General features: G+C 44.0%; 1 protein-coding gene across 1 annotated transcript; it reads left to right on the forward strand.

Annotated features, from left to right (window-relative positions):
* Window positions 1-864: 864 nt before the first annotated feature.
* On the forward strand, window positions 865-6,543 carry LOC100344992 (spermatogenesis-associated protein 31A3). The gene is made up of 4 exons (XM_008260972.4): window positions 865-1,096; window positions 1,800-1,854; window positions 2,403-2,463; window positions 2,715-6,543. The coding sequence occupies exons 1-4, from the start codon at window positions 911-913 to the stop codon at window positions 6,466-6,468; spliced, it is 4,056 nt and encodes a 1,351-aa protein (XP_008259194.1). The 5' UTR covers window positions 865-910; the 3' UTR covers window positions 6,469-6,543.
* The last annotated feature ends 9,519 nt before the right edge of the window (window positions 6,544-16,062 follow it).

Raw genomic sequence — 16,062 nt, forward strand, 5'->3', positions numbered from 1 at the left:
ATTTTCTGTTTGGCCTTTGGATTGAAAATAGGAAAAGATTGAAAATTACTATTCAAAACTCACAAAACTAAATAAGTACAGAAGAAATCTAAAGTTCTGTTCCAGTGTTGATAGAAGACAGAAAATATTGGGTGAGAAAGCTGGAGCTAAGGACAAAATGATGCTGAGAGTAAAAATTCCCCCAAAATAACCAAAATGCCAAAATTAACTTCATAGTTTAAGGGACTGTAAAACTGGTATATCTCAAGCCAAGTTCTTCAAGGGATAAAAGGAAGCAGGAAATGTCTGTGTTCTAGGGGAATGACTGTGGAACTCACAAGATAAGGGGCCGGTGCTGTTGTGTAGTGGGTTAATGCCCTGGCCTGAAACGCCTGCATCCCATATGGGTGCTGGTTCTAGTCCCGGCTGCTCCACTTCCCATCCAGCTCTCAGCTATGGCCTGGGAAAGCACTAGAAGATGGCCCAAGTCCTTGGGCCCTGCACCCACGTGGGAGACCCGGAACAAGCTCCTGGCTCCTGGCTTCAGATCGGCGCAGCTCCGGCCGTTGCATCCAACTGGGGAGTGAACCATCAGATAGAAGTTCTCTCTCTCTCTCTGCCTCTTCTCTCTCTCTGTGTAACTCTGACTTTCAAATAAATAAACAAATCTTTAAAAAAATAAACTAACAAGATGTATGTAGCAGGATGAGGATGCGAGGGATCTACAAGATACAGTAAGAAGGAGGCATCTGCTGACCAGTCTGAAGGGGCCATGATTCTGTCTCCTCCTCTTTCATCCCCTCCCCCACCCTTGTGAGCCCTTTGTGACAAGGAGGGAATAGCTTTGTGATGCAGGCCTGGGTCCTGGATCCTTCTGCAAAATGGAACTTCCAGGCCTCAGTGGCCTGAAGGTAACAGAGTAAGTCATACTATGAAAACATACCTCCTTCCACTGAAAACCGTGAGTGCCTCATGGCTGAGCCCCAGCTTCACTTTCTGGCTGGTGAACATCATCTTTCCCATCCTGTGTGGAGTGGGGCTCTTTCTCTTGTTACTCCTCTGTCTCCAGTGTAATCCAGCCTCACCACCTCCTATAAGAAAGGGGATCATCAGGAAGGTAAGAAGCCCTTGGCCTAGACCCAACAGAGCATGATTCCTTTTTCTATTATTATTTCTATTTTGCCAAATCAAACTGAAACTTTCAGTAGGGAAATAACAGGAAAGTATGGGCCATTTTCCTAGTGACAAGTGTCGGATTTTGATCCAAAGCTCTACGATTATCTCTGTGGGTGTGCTGGAGGGCACCAGGGCAGAATCAAACACCATGACTCAGCCACTCAGGACTGGATGACTGAGGTGGAATATTTGGGGGAGGACAGGCCCTGAGCACTGGTTCCTTGGTGGCCTTCCTGTGGCAGGTGCTTCAGGACCAAGACTTCCCTGGTTGTCTGGCTGATCTAAGGGCTGTGCTGAGCCCTGAGAGCCTCCATTTAGAGGCTGGAGTGACCTCTGGCCTTGGGCAGCAGGATCCTGTGCGGCAGCTCAGATGCTCTGAAGAAACGAGTCTGTTTCTTCAGCACAGGAACAGGGAACAAAGACATCCACGGTGAATCTCATGTAGAAAATGCCTTGTGTGCTTTTCAAAGAAGACAATCAGTGAATAATTTATCTACTTTAAAAATGAGGCAGTGGAATGAAAAGAACACAAAGCTTCTTAGCTGCCTGGAACAAGTTGTATTACGCACCACCACTGAATACCAGCAGCTGGTCTGGGCAGGAACGAGAATGAGGTCACAGCCTCTTTCTTCCTTGTCTTCCAGCATCAAGTGAAGAGGAGGCGGAGTAGAAGTGGGAAGAATAGCACAGCTGTGAAAGGTAAGGGTCTGACCTTCCACCCAGAGCCCCTACAGGCAACCCTGACATCGCTGATCCCTGAGGGACCAGAGCCACATCTTGTAGATGTCACTGTCAGAGGCCTGAAGGGAAGGTTCCTGGGAAAGGAATCAGAATTCAGGGTACCTCTCAGGTTCCTGCTGGCAATGAAGCCATGACAGGCCAGGGAATGATGTCACCCAGCAGGGGGCGCCACGGGCTGTAGTGAACCAACACTGCCTAGATTTGAGGTGAGACCTCCAGGTCTCTCTGTGGACAAGCCTTCTCACTTTGCTAAGACCAATTCTCCTTTGAGATGGTCCCCTCATTTCTTCCTTCTGGGGCTGTTGGGAGGACCATAGGGGATAATGATAATGCACTGCCTCTCTGTGCACCTTGCTGTCACTGTCAGGTTCATGTGGTTGGTCACTGATGCTTGGGTTCCATAGCAGTATCCCCAACAGTCCTTCCTAAAAGGTCATCCCACCCGGCCTCCTTTAAGATCCTAGGTTCCTCCCTTCTCCACCATAACTCAGTCTCCTGACTTGCAGCATGCGGGGATTTCCTGGAGGACCTGGAAGAGGCTCATGACCTGATTTCACTTCTACACAAGTAGGACCTCCTGCCTTTTCTCCAGTATCCTTCCTACAAGGGTCTATGATGTGACTTCTGGGCCACAGAGCAGACATGGGTGGGGAGACTACGGAGGGATGTGACCAAAACCCTGGGGTCAAGGGTAGCAGAACTGTGAAGTCAGGGTGTGTGGGTTAGTGGAGGGGATGTGGCCTGCCTGTACCCACCTCTGGCTAGTTTCTGGGCCCTGTCTGCTTTTGGCCCCAGCTTGTACCTCCTGTCTCCTGCAGAAACTTGATGAAGCTCTCTGATGAAGGCAGTTCTTGTCAACTCTTAAATCAAGACCACCTAGGTGAGGTATACAAAAGAGTACCTGTTGGAGCCTACTGGCCATGTGGAGAGCCTGTGGAAGATGCTGCTCTCATCTTGTCCCCGTCAACTTCCCCAGCTCCTCTGTCTGAATGCCCTTTGCCTCTGGCCTCTAACCTGTCACCAGGCCCAGCAACCTCCTCAGTTTCTGCTTCTTCATACCCATCCCTGACTTCTCCTCAGCCACAGGAGCCTTTGCTTCCTATAGAATGCAATTTGTCCTGGCCACTTGCACTTTCCCTCCCCCCACTAAGCTCACCTGATCCCATGGATCATGCTTCACCTCCAACAGCCCTCTCTGCTCCACCACTGCCAGACTCCGTTCTGACTCTTTCTCAGTGTCACTCGATGGCATTGCCTATAAGCTCCATTGCACAGAGCTCATCTCCACATAAGCGCTGGTCAGCATCTTCTATCCCAGTCATCTCAGTTCTTGGCCATTCGGGCTATCCCATCTCAGCCCTCTCTTGGTGGCACGTGGCTGCCAGAACCTTGTGCCTTTCCACATCTACAGAGGGTAAGGGCCAGAAAGAGCATATTTCCTGTCAGCCATCTGAGGCCTCATTCTGGACAGACACCCCACATAGACAGATGGAGTCTGGTAGCCCCTCTCTGATCAACTCTGATAATCAAAAATTTATGGGGATACAAGTCACAAAAAAAACCGAGATCAAGGTTTGGAAAGAAACTGAAAAGGATGGTTCGTTCTCCAAACAAACAAGCCCAGAATATCACTTAGATTCTGTGGGGAACATGCTAGCATCAATGGGTCCTGAGCAGGACTCCACAACCCCTCAACCCTTCTGGAAGGTGAAAGAAAAATTAGAACAGCTGCTCTATCCTCAGCAGCTCTCAGCTCCTAAGATCTTGGGTGCACATAATCAGGAGAAATACCAGCAGCTTTTCTGGGGTCTGCCCTCTCTGCACAGTGAATCCTTGGTGGCTGCTGCTTGGATTTCTGGGAGTTCTTCTGCACTGCAGCCTGCCTTGTTCTCATTCAATGCAATCATGAATGTCTATCCAGTTCAAATGCAGGCTAAGGTATGTCCACTGCTTATGCAGGCCCAGCCGCTGTCCCACATGAAGCTCCAACTCCAATCCTTGATTTCACCCACTCCCCAATTTCAGCACCCACTTCTGGGTCAGGCCCAGCCTCAGTCCAACCTCCCATCTTCTTTCTCAACTGAAAAAGCTTCTTCTGCATCCCAGATTAGGGACTGTGGAGCATCTTATGATACATCCCAGAATAAACCCCAATATATCAGCCAAACTGAAATTCAAGACCCAGAATGGTCCTTATTAGAAGAAGAGCTAGGAAATGGGCAAGCTTTGCCCTCTGAGGACCAAAGACCTCAAGAAGTCTGTGGTCTTGTCAATCCCAAACTTTCCCAGGAAAACTGGGAAGACTCCATTCTCCCCAAGAATTTTCCTATCAGCGATGAGCTTCGAGGGCAACTGGAGCAACATATTCACAAGTGGCTGATTCAACACCGCTGGGACTTGCCCAGATGGATTCAAGAGTCTATGGAACTAATGCAGCTTCAGGATGAATTAGCAGAAACAGGTCAGGCAAAGGACAAGCCCAGATGTACACGGACCTCAATATCTACTGGTGAATGCAGCAAAAATCCACAGAAGGTGAGATTCAAGCTAGAGAAGAATCCAAGCAAGAATCTGGCACATATCCTAGGGAAGGCTCCAAAAGATGCATCCAGGGGATTAGAAGGTTCCCAAGAGAAGGTTCTGGGGATGCTGCCTGAGGAGTCACAGAAATACTTGAACAGGACCTTGAGGAGTGACTCTGAAAATGATATATCAAGAAGTCTAGACAAGAACTATCCAAAGAATAATTCTAATGTCCATCTGGGCACAAAATCAGGGCAAATCATGGAAAGAATCACTCCTGTGAGGGTGTGCCAATCTGGGCCTGCTGCCAACAAATCTTTTTCTATGCCAGAAGCTCAGATAGAAAGCAAAAATGTAGGAACATCAAAAAGTGTGGATTCCAGTGTGGGCACCTCCCAGGAGCTGTCCTTCCTCAATCCGTTCATCCAACAGCTATTGGATGCACATATTTTGAGGAGTTGGGTGAAGCACAAGTGGGGCCTACCACTCAGGGTCCTCAAGCCATTAAATCTCTTTAAGTTGCCAAAGTTTCAATCAGAATCTCTTACACAGTTTTCCAGCCCCTCCTCAACATCCTCTGAATCTAGGACCAATTCGGCAGTTGATGTTGCCAAGATCCTAGGAAAACCACCACCGACAGGTCTAAAAGAGAAGCTGTTAATAAGTGAGTCCACCCCCACACTGGAAGATCTTAACCTTTTCTCCTCCTCTACACGTAGGGAAATTGGGAAGGCCCTGACGGGGATCACATCTGCTGATGACCTCATGCCTTCTGAGGCTCTTCCGAGTACGCAGCTTTCTCAGACTCTTACCTATAGCTCCAAGGGCAAAATCCATCAGAGCGAGACTCTCTGGGAGGCAGGGAGAAACAGTACAGATATCCCTTTACTCCCTCAAATGTCTGTTTCTAAAGACTCAGAGGAGCTTCTCTTTAAGGCAGAGGTTGCTAGTGAGGCAGAACACAGGGTTAAGAGAAAGTTAGCAAAGCAGCCTCAAGCATATGCCACTGATGAGTTCCTACCAGATGGTTCCACTAACATGCTCCTTTCTGGAGAAAGTTTGCCTTCTCAGGTGCCCCAGCACCATCTCCATGGTGTGCCTTTTAAAGACATGTTGACTTCCCAGATGCGAAGTGACCTCATGGCAGCAAGAAGGAGCAGTATGGATCAGAAACACAGGATCCCAAAACATCAGGACTCATGGAAGAGCCAAAGTGAGATGCATGCTTCTACTTACAAGAGTGAGGGATATAGGAGGCTCAACCTTGAACAGCATGAAGACCAATTTCCAGAACTGGGAACTTCAAAACTCACCCAGGTCATGGAGATAGAAGATATCCATGGAAGCGAAAACACTCATCTCCAGCTGGAAAACAAAGAGGTTCCTTCAGAAACCTGCTTCAAACAATCTATAAGGCAATTAGTCCAGCTGATTTTCCCTAAGAGAAAAATTCCAGGGCAGGCAGATCCTCTGCAAAAATCAGCCAGTGCCCAGAGCCAAAGATTGGTCAAAAAAAGATCACATACAGATAGTACCACAGCTGAAGCTAAGGAGCTCATGACAATTGTTGGACAGATGCTGGAGAAGAACGGGATCCCTCAGGATGACATTTGTTCCTCAAAGGTCAGTCAGCACAGGGAAGAACTCCCAACCCCAGTTTCTAAGCGTTCCTGCTGCCGTAAGCCCCACTTCCAACCAGAGCAGAGAAGACCAAGCCATGCAGCCTATAATCACCAAGCTACCCTCAAGTGCCAGAATTGTCCTTTTAGGCAAAAGCAAGTGAGAGACCAACAGACCTTGAAAACTGTGCGATTCAACAAGGAGAGCCAGTGCTTGAGGCATCCCAACCTCTCACTCCCCAGCAAGGCTGTGTCCCCAGTCAGTCCTTCACAGCATGGGCCAGCAATGCCACATGCCTCAGGCCATCATCCCCATTGCCCAAGGCACTGTCCTCTTCGGGGAGGCGTCTTGTCTGTCCGACCAGAAAAGAACTCCCCAGCTTTCTCTAGTAGGAAAAACACGTCCCCAAGGAAAACTCAGCCCATGTAGAGAAAAGTAACTTTTCTCCTGTCAATATATTCAAGATATTTAATGTATCCTAATACAAACATTTTCTTCTTATAACCTGGTAATGGCTTTCATCTGTGTGATGTTTTGTGTGATATTTGGGTTCTACAAGGAATGGGGCATGGTGGGAGATTGACAGTGGTGTTAAAACCCATACCTATTCTAAGATCCATCATTGAACCTTATGCTTCAATGATGCCATAGCAAACCTAAACCCAAAGAATAACAACATAAAAACAAGATGAAGAAACTAAACATCCTGCCCCAGTATCTGATTCAACTCATCATTCTACTCCTTTGTATCTTAAACCTTATGCAATTATAGGTAACATGTATACAGAGGCATCATTGGCTTAAAAATTCCCACACAGCTGGAAAGAGTCAGAGCTATCATTTCACATCACACAATGAGTGACAATTTGAATGGGAGGGCACTAAGCAGGAGAAATCTTGGCCTTGGATCTTCTGGTATGCAATAGATGATGCCTGCCCCTGGGCAGCCCCTTCATTTCCTAATAAGGCTGGAATAGAATTTGGGGACATGCTTAGTTCAGCCTTAATGAAAGATAGAGGCTTCAACTCACTGCTTCTGTCTCTCATGCTAGAGCAGCAGTGAAGACAGAACTTTTAGATCTCTGTGTGTGTGCAGGTTGCAGGGGCTTCAGTTTGTCTGATGAGAACTATGTCCATCTCTGCCCCAAATAAATGAAAGGCTCTGCTCATACATCACCCATCTTGGTCTATCTCATCTACATCTACCTCAACTCCAGAGAGGGAGTTCTTGGTGAGTGGGAAATGGGGTTTGACTGTGTGCAGTAACCTTAACAGAAACTGGACCAAAGGTGTGATATGGGAAAGAAATCCTAAGATGGAGCCAAGGAAGGAAGCAGTTTGACATGAGAGTGCCATTACAATGCAATGAAGAGAAAGCCCCGGACTTCCTCCCACCATATACAGGTTTAGAAGACATGGGATGCTGGAGGACGAATGATTCATCCTGGTCCCAGAACAGGGTATCACCTGCTTTTGCTCCTAGATCATAAACTTGGAGAAGCCACCTTTAGCTCCAACACTAAAGGCCATACTCATGAGCATGTACAGCAAGTTAGGGAAGATTAATTGCTTATTAATGTATTAGGATTGCACACTCTCAAAAAGATGAGTTGATGATGGGTAGAAGATGCAGGAATAGGGAACTCTGACATGACTCTTGGTCTAGTGACCTTTATATATACATGATGTTTATATATACAGGCCTCAGAATTGTTGCTGTAGGACATACAAGTATGCAAGGGCTGGGCCTTGGGTCACAAAGATAGTCTTGCCTGGCCCCCAGTGCTTATCTCATGGATTGGCAGGGGAAGAGGCAGTCAACAGGATTTGTATACATGGAGTCTGAGGTGACCTTCCAAAATGGGTTGAGAGAAGTCCTGGCATGGCCCCTACAGTGTGTTCATTGTGTTTTTAGCATAGGTGTAATATTTTCCGGGCCTCAATCCATATGGAAAGGCAAAAGGACCCCAATAAAGTAGAGCTCATTTCTCAAGAGAGGATTTTTCATATCATGTCACATGCATGGCATGCTATGGTCACAGCTCCAGAGATCTCATTGGCATGGTAAAGAGTCCTGTGCCAGGAGCTGCCATTGAGCAAGATGACATTGGGAGAAGGCTCTGCCTCCCATACCTGTTGGGGTCCTCACATATTGGATAAAGGGTGTGGTGTGTAGGTGCAATTCCTCAGGCCTGACTGCTGATAGTGAAGGCTTTTTCTTGAGACAGGTCCTATCTCTGGGGCTGGTGATGACTGATGCAGTTTCTAAAGTGGGGCCACCAGTAAGAGCAGAACCAGGAATAGCAGGAAGGGCTGGGATCTGGAGCAAGTTCCTGGGCTCTTCTATGGTTCTGTCTCCCACAAGGTGCAGTAAGACCAGCAATGATGTGATTCTCAGAGATCTCCCACAGGAACCTCACAGAGCCATCTCATTCATTGAGACAGCACCCAGGGTTGTTTCAGTGCCACACAGAGACACATGTGGAAACATCCCTCAGAGACCTCAAACACCTTTCAAGGACCCCAAGTCGAAGATTTTCTGAAGAGCCCTCTCACAGACATCTCCAAGAGAACCAGTACAGAGACCAGAAGGAGACCACATAGCGACCTCCCACAGAGATCTCTTTCAGATTTCACAGATTTCCTATAGTCCCCACCACACAGTGGCCAGCCAGGGAGCTCACACACAAACCCACAACTTCCTTCTGTGGACACCTCATAGAGTCATCCTCAGACAGGGACCTTATCCAGTGACCCCAAGGAAATTATACAAAGAGGCCACTCACTACCCACAACAGACTTCCCACCCCACCCCGCTGAGTCCACTTAACCTCCCATTCTCCTCAAGACCTTCCAGATTCCTCCCTCATGGACCACAGATTGTTCAGTCATTGCCCAGAAACCTCCTTTAGAGTATTTGATGCCTTTGCACACGGAGAAGGCAAAGGGCCCTCATCCAGAGACCTCCACAGATGTGGAGCCTAACAGTCCACAGAGAATTCACCCAGAAACCTCTCACAGAGACCTCCCACAGAGACTTCATCCAGAGCCCCAGCCCCTCAAAGAACTAGCAAGAGACCAACCAGGGAGCCTGCAGGGAGGCATGGGGGACTCCCACGTCCTCACAGTTTCTTAAGGGGGTTTCTTCAGGGTCTCATTGGGGAGTGAGAGGGCTCCATGTGGATCTCTGAGAGAAGACTCTGGGTGTCCATATGGGTGGACTTTGTGGAGCAGTGAGAAGCCCTGTGTGTGATTTCTTTGGGGTCACTGGGTAATATCCCTGTCCGAGTACTGTGTGAGGTTTCCACATAAGGTCTTTGTGGGTTTATTTGTGAGATCTATGGAAGGCCCCTATGTCATGAGTACCATGGAAAGTCTGAGGAAAGTCTCTGCCGGAGGTCAGCATGATACTGAGTGGGAGGCCTCTGTGTGATCTCCATACTGCATCTCTGGGAGATGTCTATGTGAGGGCTCACTGAGAAATCTGTTAGGTCTCTGTGGGGGAAACAGGAAGTCTCTCCTCTAACAGGAACCTTACTCAGGACTTTGTGTTGTCCCATGCTCTGCATAGATTTCACACAGGGACTTCTCAAACGCACCTGACACAGATCTCTCTCAGAGACTCACAGAGACCTCTCACAGTGACCTTGTGTTGCCTCAGAGACCTCAATCAGAAACTTTCCTCAGATTCCAGAGACCTCCCACTCAGAGTTCATCTGGAACTCGTTTACAAGTCTCAGAGGGAGACTCCACAGAGATTCACTCAGAATTCACATCAGAAACCTGACATGGAGTCCTTATCAAGAGACCTCCCATATAGAACTCACAGAGTTCTCACCAGAAACCTCACTCACATAGCCCACAGACAACTGACACAGAAACTTCACGTCCATCCTCTTGGGAGCCTGAGCAGCCAGCCCTTGACAGACCCCCCCCCCCTTTTTTTTTGCCAGGCAGAGTTAGACCATGAGAGAGAAAGAGAGAGTTATAGACAGTGAGAGAGAGAGAGACAGAAAGGTCTTCCTTCCACTGATTCACTCCCCTAATGGCTGTTATGGTCGGTGCTGCGCTGACCTGAAGCCAGGAGCCGGGTACTTCCTCCCGGGCTTCCATGCAGGTGCAGGGACCCAAGCACTTGTGCCATCCTCCGCTGCCCTCTCGGGTCACAGCAGAGAGCTGGACTGGAAGAGGAGCAACCGAAACCAGTACCCAGCGCCCCAACTGGGACTAGAACCAGGGGTGCCAGCACCGCAAGCAGAGGATTAACCAAGTGAGCCATGGCGCCAGCCCCACAGACCCTTCTTAGTGGGTAAGAAACCCCTCAGCAAACTGGCAGCACTGGAGGGATTAGAACATTTTGAACATTGCACCAAATGGGGTTCCATGTTGGGAGAAATGCTTCCAAATTTGTCCTTTTATTTACTATTGCCTCTGAACAAAAGAATTATTGTTTCTGCATGTAGACCTGTAAAGTTATTTCCTCTACAGGTTTTCATCAGCTTGAACTCAGACTCAAGGTTTAGCAAATCATAAATTTTAAAACATAGTAAAGCATTGTCAACCTCCAATAAAAGAAAATAACTTAATTGTTTGGATATCAATCAACCACATGATATCAATGTCACCCTTTTTGTTGGAAACAAGATCTGCACTTGAGATGCATGATTTCTTCATTTTGGAGACAAGCACTTGCAGGGAAGGGACACTAGAAATGAAATAATCCAGCAAAGAGGCATCTGACTCATACTGGCCTCCCAGTATTTAACTAGGTCATTATTTTGTACATAAGAGTTTACATCAGGTTTTCAGAGTTACTTTTCTTCTTAGCAAGTTATTATCAATACAAAGAATTTTCACAGATAGGTCAAATATCTTTAATATTCCTATCATACCACCTGAAAAATTATACTTCTTAATATTATCTTATTTCTCAAAATGCAGTAATGGCCTGAAATGACATTATTATACATATCTCCAGGATATGAAAAAGTCCAAATATTCAATTAAAATGGATTAAGCAGATGAACTTTTTATAATGACCCATCATTGTTTAACATTATTCTATGAAATGCACATTTAAAATAATGCTTTACTTATATATGGTGAACAAATTAATGTATTTCATATACTCAGATTTAAGGGCTTAATGATACTTGCTACCCTCCCTCTTCCTTATTTTTTCTTGTAATTTTTACAATGATATACTTTCAGTTTATAATCACAAGCTTATCCATCCACTAAATAAAGAATTAACTAAGTAGAAAGTAGAAAAATGACTGTTCTTTGAGAGTATACACAAAAGCTGTAAACTAATAAAATCTCAAAATGTCAGTTTTACTCACATACAGTACATTTTTGTACAATATATATTAGTTACTACAAATCAGGGGTAACATGTTATAATTGTCTTTTTTTAAATTTTTTGACAGGCAGAGTGGACAGTGAGAGAGAGAGACAGAGAGAAAGGTCTTCCTTTGCCGTTGGTTTACCCTCCAGTGGCCGCTGCAGCCAGCACACCGCGCTGATCTGATGGCAGGAGCCAGGTGCTTCTCCTGTTCTCCCATGGGGTGCAGGGCCCAAGGACTTGGTCCATCCTCCACTGCACTCCCTGGCCACAGCAGAGAGCTGGCCTGGAAGAGGGACAACCGGGACAGAATCCGGAGCCCCGACCAGGACTAGAACCAGGTGTGCCGGCGCCGCGAGGCAGAGGATTAGCCTATTGAGCCACGGCGCTGGCCGATAATTGTCTTTGGGAAATGGCTTATTTCACTAAGCATAATGGTTTCAATCCAATTTGTTGCAAAGGGCAGGGTTTCATTCTTTTTTCCAGTTGAGCACTATTCCATAGTATAATCATATCACATTTTTTAACTCCAACTATCAGTTGATGGACATCTGAGTTGGTTCCATATCTTAGCCATTTTACATTTGGCTGCCTTAAACATAAGGGTACAGGTAAGTCTTTCATATGGTGATTTCATTTCATTTGGGTCAATTCCCAGGAGTGGGATGGCTGGGTCATATGATAGATCTATTTTCAGGTTTCTGAGCAATCTTCATACTGTCTTACATATGTTTGTATTAGTTCACATTCCTACCAACAGTATATTGGGGTACCTTTTTTCGCCACATACTTACCAGCATTCATTAATTTTTGATTTTTGAATTATAGCCATTCTAATTGAAGTGAGGTGGAGCCTCACTGTAGTTTGTATTTGCATTTTCCTGATGGCTAGTGACTGAGCACTTTTTCATGTCTGTTAGACATTTGAATTTTGTTCGCAGTGCAGAAGCTTCTTAGCTTGATGTAATCTCATTGTCTATTTTTGCTTTTATTGTCTGTGTTTCTGAGGTCTTTTCTGAGAAGGTTTTGCCTGTGCAAATGTCTTACAGAGTTTCTCTGATGATTTCCTCTAGTAATTTGACAGTACTAGGTCATAGATTTAGCTCCTTCATTCATTTTGAGTTGATTTTTATATAAGGTGTAAGGTAGGAGTCTTGTTTAACACTTCTGCAAACGAAGATCCAGTTTTCTTAGCACCATTTGTTGAAGAGACTGTCCTTTCTGCAACAATTAATTTTAGCTCGTTTGTCAAATTGGTTGTTTGTAACTGACTGGATTGTTGGGGTTTGTATTCAGTTCCATTGGTCTACATGAATATTTTTGTGTCAGAATCAGGCTGTTTTAATTATAACTACCCTGTAGCATGTCTTTATATCTGGTATTGTGATGCTTCCTGATTTGTTTTTGCTGTTTAGGTTTGCCTTTGCTTTTCTGGGTCCCCTGTGTTTCCATATGAATTTTAGCATTTTTTTTCTAGATATGAGAAGAATGTCATTGGTATTTTGACTGGGATTAAACTGAATCTGTAAATTGCTTTGGGGAATATGGACATTTTGATGATAGCTATTCTTTCAATCCATGGACATGGAAGATTTTTCATATTTTTGTTGTGTGTCTCTACATTTTTCTTAAATATTTTAATATTTTGTTGTAGAGATATTTTAGATTCTTGGTTAAACTTATTCCAAGGTATTCAAATATTTTTTGTAGATATTGTGAATGATACTGTTCTTAGAAGTTCTTTTTTTTTATTTTGTGTCCTTTAGTTTTTTTTTTTTAACTTTTATTTAATGAATATAAATTTCCAAAGTACAGCTTATGGATTACAATGGCTCCCCCCCATAACTTCCCTCCCACCCGCAAGCCTCCCCTTTCCCTCTCCCTCTCCCCTTCCATTCACATCAAGATTCATTTTCAATTCTCTTTATATACAGAAGATCAGTTTAGCATATATTAAGTAAAGATTTCTTTCTCAGCCATGGCATTATCTGTATGTACAAACACTACTGATTTTGGGTGCTGGTTTTGTATTTTGCAACTTTATCAAACTCTGTTATGAGCTCCAGTAGTCTCTCAGTGGAACCTTTTGGTTTTCCTATGTTTAGAGGGTCATGTCATCTGCAAACAGGGACAATTTAACTGCCTCCTTTTTTTGTATCCTGTGATTTATTTTTCTTGTCTAGTGGATCTGGCTAAAAATTCCACAACTTTATTGAGTAGGAATGATGAGAGTGAGCATCCTTGTCTGGTTCTGGATCTTAGTGAAGATGCTTCTAATTTTTCCTCATTCAATATAATGCTGGCTGTGGGTTTGTCATGTAGTGCCATTATTATGATGAAGAATATTCCTACTATACCCAAATTGCTTAAGGTTTTTATCATAAAAGGCTGTTTTTTTAATCAAATGCTTTTTCTGTATCTATTGAAACAATCATATGGTTTTCATTCTTCAGTTTGTTAATGTGATGTATCACATTTATTGATTTGCATATGGTGAACTATCCCTGCATACCAGGAAGAAATACCACTTGCTCCAGGTGAATATTTCTGCTGTATTGTTGCATTCATTAGAAAGTATTTTATTGAATATTTTTACAATTATATTCATCAGGGATATTGATCTATAGTTCCATTTCTTTTTTTTATATATTTTTCTTGTTCTAGAATGAAGGTGATGCTGGCCTCATAGAAGGCATTTGTTGTTTCAAGTGGTTTGAGAAAAATTGGAATTAGTTTTTCTTTAAAAGTTGGCAGAAGTCAATAGTGAAGGCATCTGTCCTGTGCTTTTTCTTTGTTGCGAGGGTCTTTATTACTGATTCAATCTCCATCTTAGTTATTAGTCTATTTAGTTTTTCTATGTCTTCAAGACATAGAAAATCTGTTCAGAAATCTCTCCATTTCTTCCAGATTTCCCAATTTGTTGGCTGGAGACTGTAGTAATTCCTAATGATTCTTTTTATTTCTGTGGTATCTGTTGTAACACTCCTTTTTCATCTCTGATTTTACTAATTTGCGTCTTCCACCCCCCCCAACCTTTTGCAACTAGTTGGGCCAATGGTGTATCAAAGATATTTTTTTGAAAAAACAGCTTTGAATTGCGCTAATGTCTTCTATCTTTTTTGCTTCAATTTTGTTTATTTCTACTTTAATTTTCTTTTTTTTTTACAAGTTTGCACATATTTTGCACAGTTTGGTTTAAAAATTTATTTATTTATTTTTTTTAACTTTTATTTAATGAATATAAATTTCCAAAGTACGATTTATGGATTACAATGGCTTCCCCCCCATACCGTCCCTCCCACCCACAACCCTCCCCTTTCCCACTCCCTCTCCCCTTCCATTCACATCAAGATTCATTTTTGATTATCTTAATATACAGAAGATCAGCTTAGTATACATTAAGTAAGGATTTCAACAGTTTGCTCCCACACAGAAACATAAAGTGAAAAATAATAGATGTTTTTTTTAAATGATGATGAAATCAGATCAGACCTATTGTCATGTTTAATCCCAGTGAGAGTCAAGTTGGGAGTTGATAATTTCTTTTTTTTTTTTTTTTTACAGATGATCAGTTTAGTATGCATTAAGTAAAGATTTCAACAGTTTGCACCCCCATAGAAACACAAAGTGAAATATATTGTTTGAGTACTCGTTATAGCATTAAATCTCAATGCACAGCACATTAAGGACAGAGATCCTACATGAGGAGTAAGTGCACAGTGACTCCTGTTGTTGACTTTACCAATTGACACTCCTGTCTATGGCATCAGTAATCTCCCTATGCTCCAGTCATGAGTTTCCAAGGCTATGGAAGCCCTCTGAGTTCTCCGATTCTTATCTTGTTTAGACAAGGTCATAGTCAAAGTGGAGGTTCTCTCCTCCCTTCAGAGAAAGGTACCTCCTTCTTTGAAGACCTGTTCTTTCCACTGAGATCTCACTCACAGAGATCTTTTGCCAGAGTGTCTTGGCTTTCCATGCCTGGAATACTCTCATGGGCTTTTCAGCCAGATCCGAGTGCCTTTAGGGCTGATTCTGAGGCCACAGTGCTGTTTAGGACATCCGCCATTCTATGAGTCTGCTGAGTATCTCACTTCCCATGTTGGATCACTCTCCCCTTTATTTATTCTATCGGTTAGTGTTAGCAGATACTAGACTTGTTTATGTGCTCCCTTTGACTCTTAGTCCTTTCATTATGATCAATTGTGAACTGAAATTGATCACTTGGACTAGTGAGATGGCATTGGTACATGCCACCTTGATGGGATTGAATTGGAATCCCCTGGTATGTTTCTAACTCTACCATTTGGGGCAAGTCAGCTTGAGCATGTCCCAAATTATACATCTCTTCCCTCTCTTATTCCCACTCTTATCTTTAACAGGGATCACATTTCAGTTAATAAGAATAACTGTGTATTAATTACAGAATTAAACCAGTCATATTAAGTAGAACAGACAAAAAAACTACTAAGAGGGATAATGTATTAAGTTGTTCATTAACAGTTATGGCTATGCTGATCAAGTCACCGTTTCCCATAGTGTCCATTTCACTTCAGGAGATTTCCTTTTTGGTGTTCAGTCAGTTGTCACCGATCAGGGAGAACATATGGTATTTGTCCCTTTGGGACTGGCTTACTTCACTCAGCATGATGTGTTCCAGATTCCTCCATTTTGTTGCAAAT

This window comes from Oryctolagus cuniculus, chromosome 10 (assembly GCF_964237555.1).
Source record: "Oryctolagus cuniculus chromosome 10, mOryCun1.1, whole genome shotgun sequence".
In the NCBI taxonomy this organism is placed as follows: domain Eukaryota; kingdom Metazoa; phylum Chordata; class Mammalia; order Lagomorpha; family Leporidae; genus Oryctolagus; species Oryctolagus cuniculus.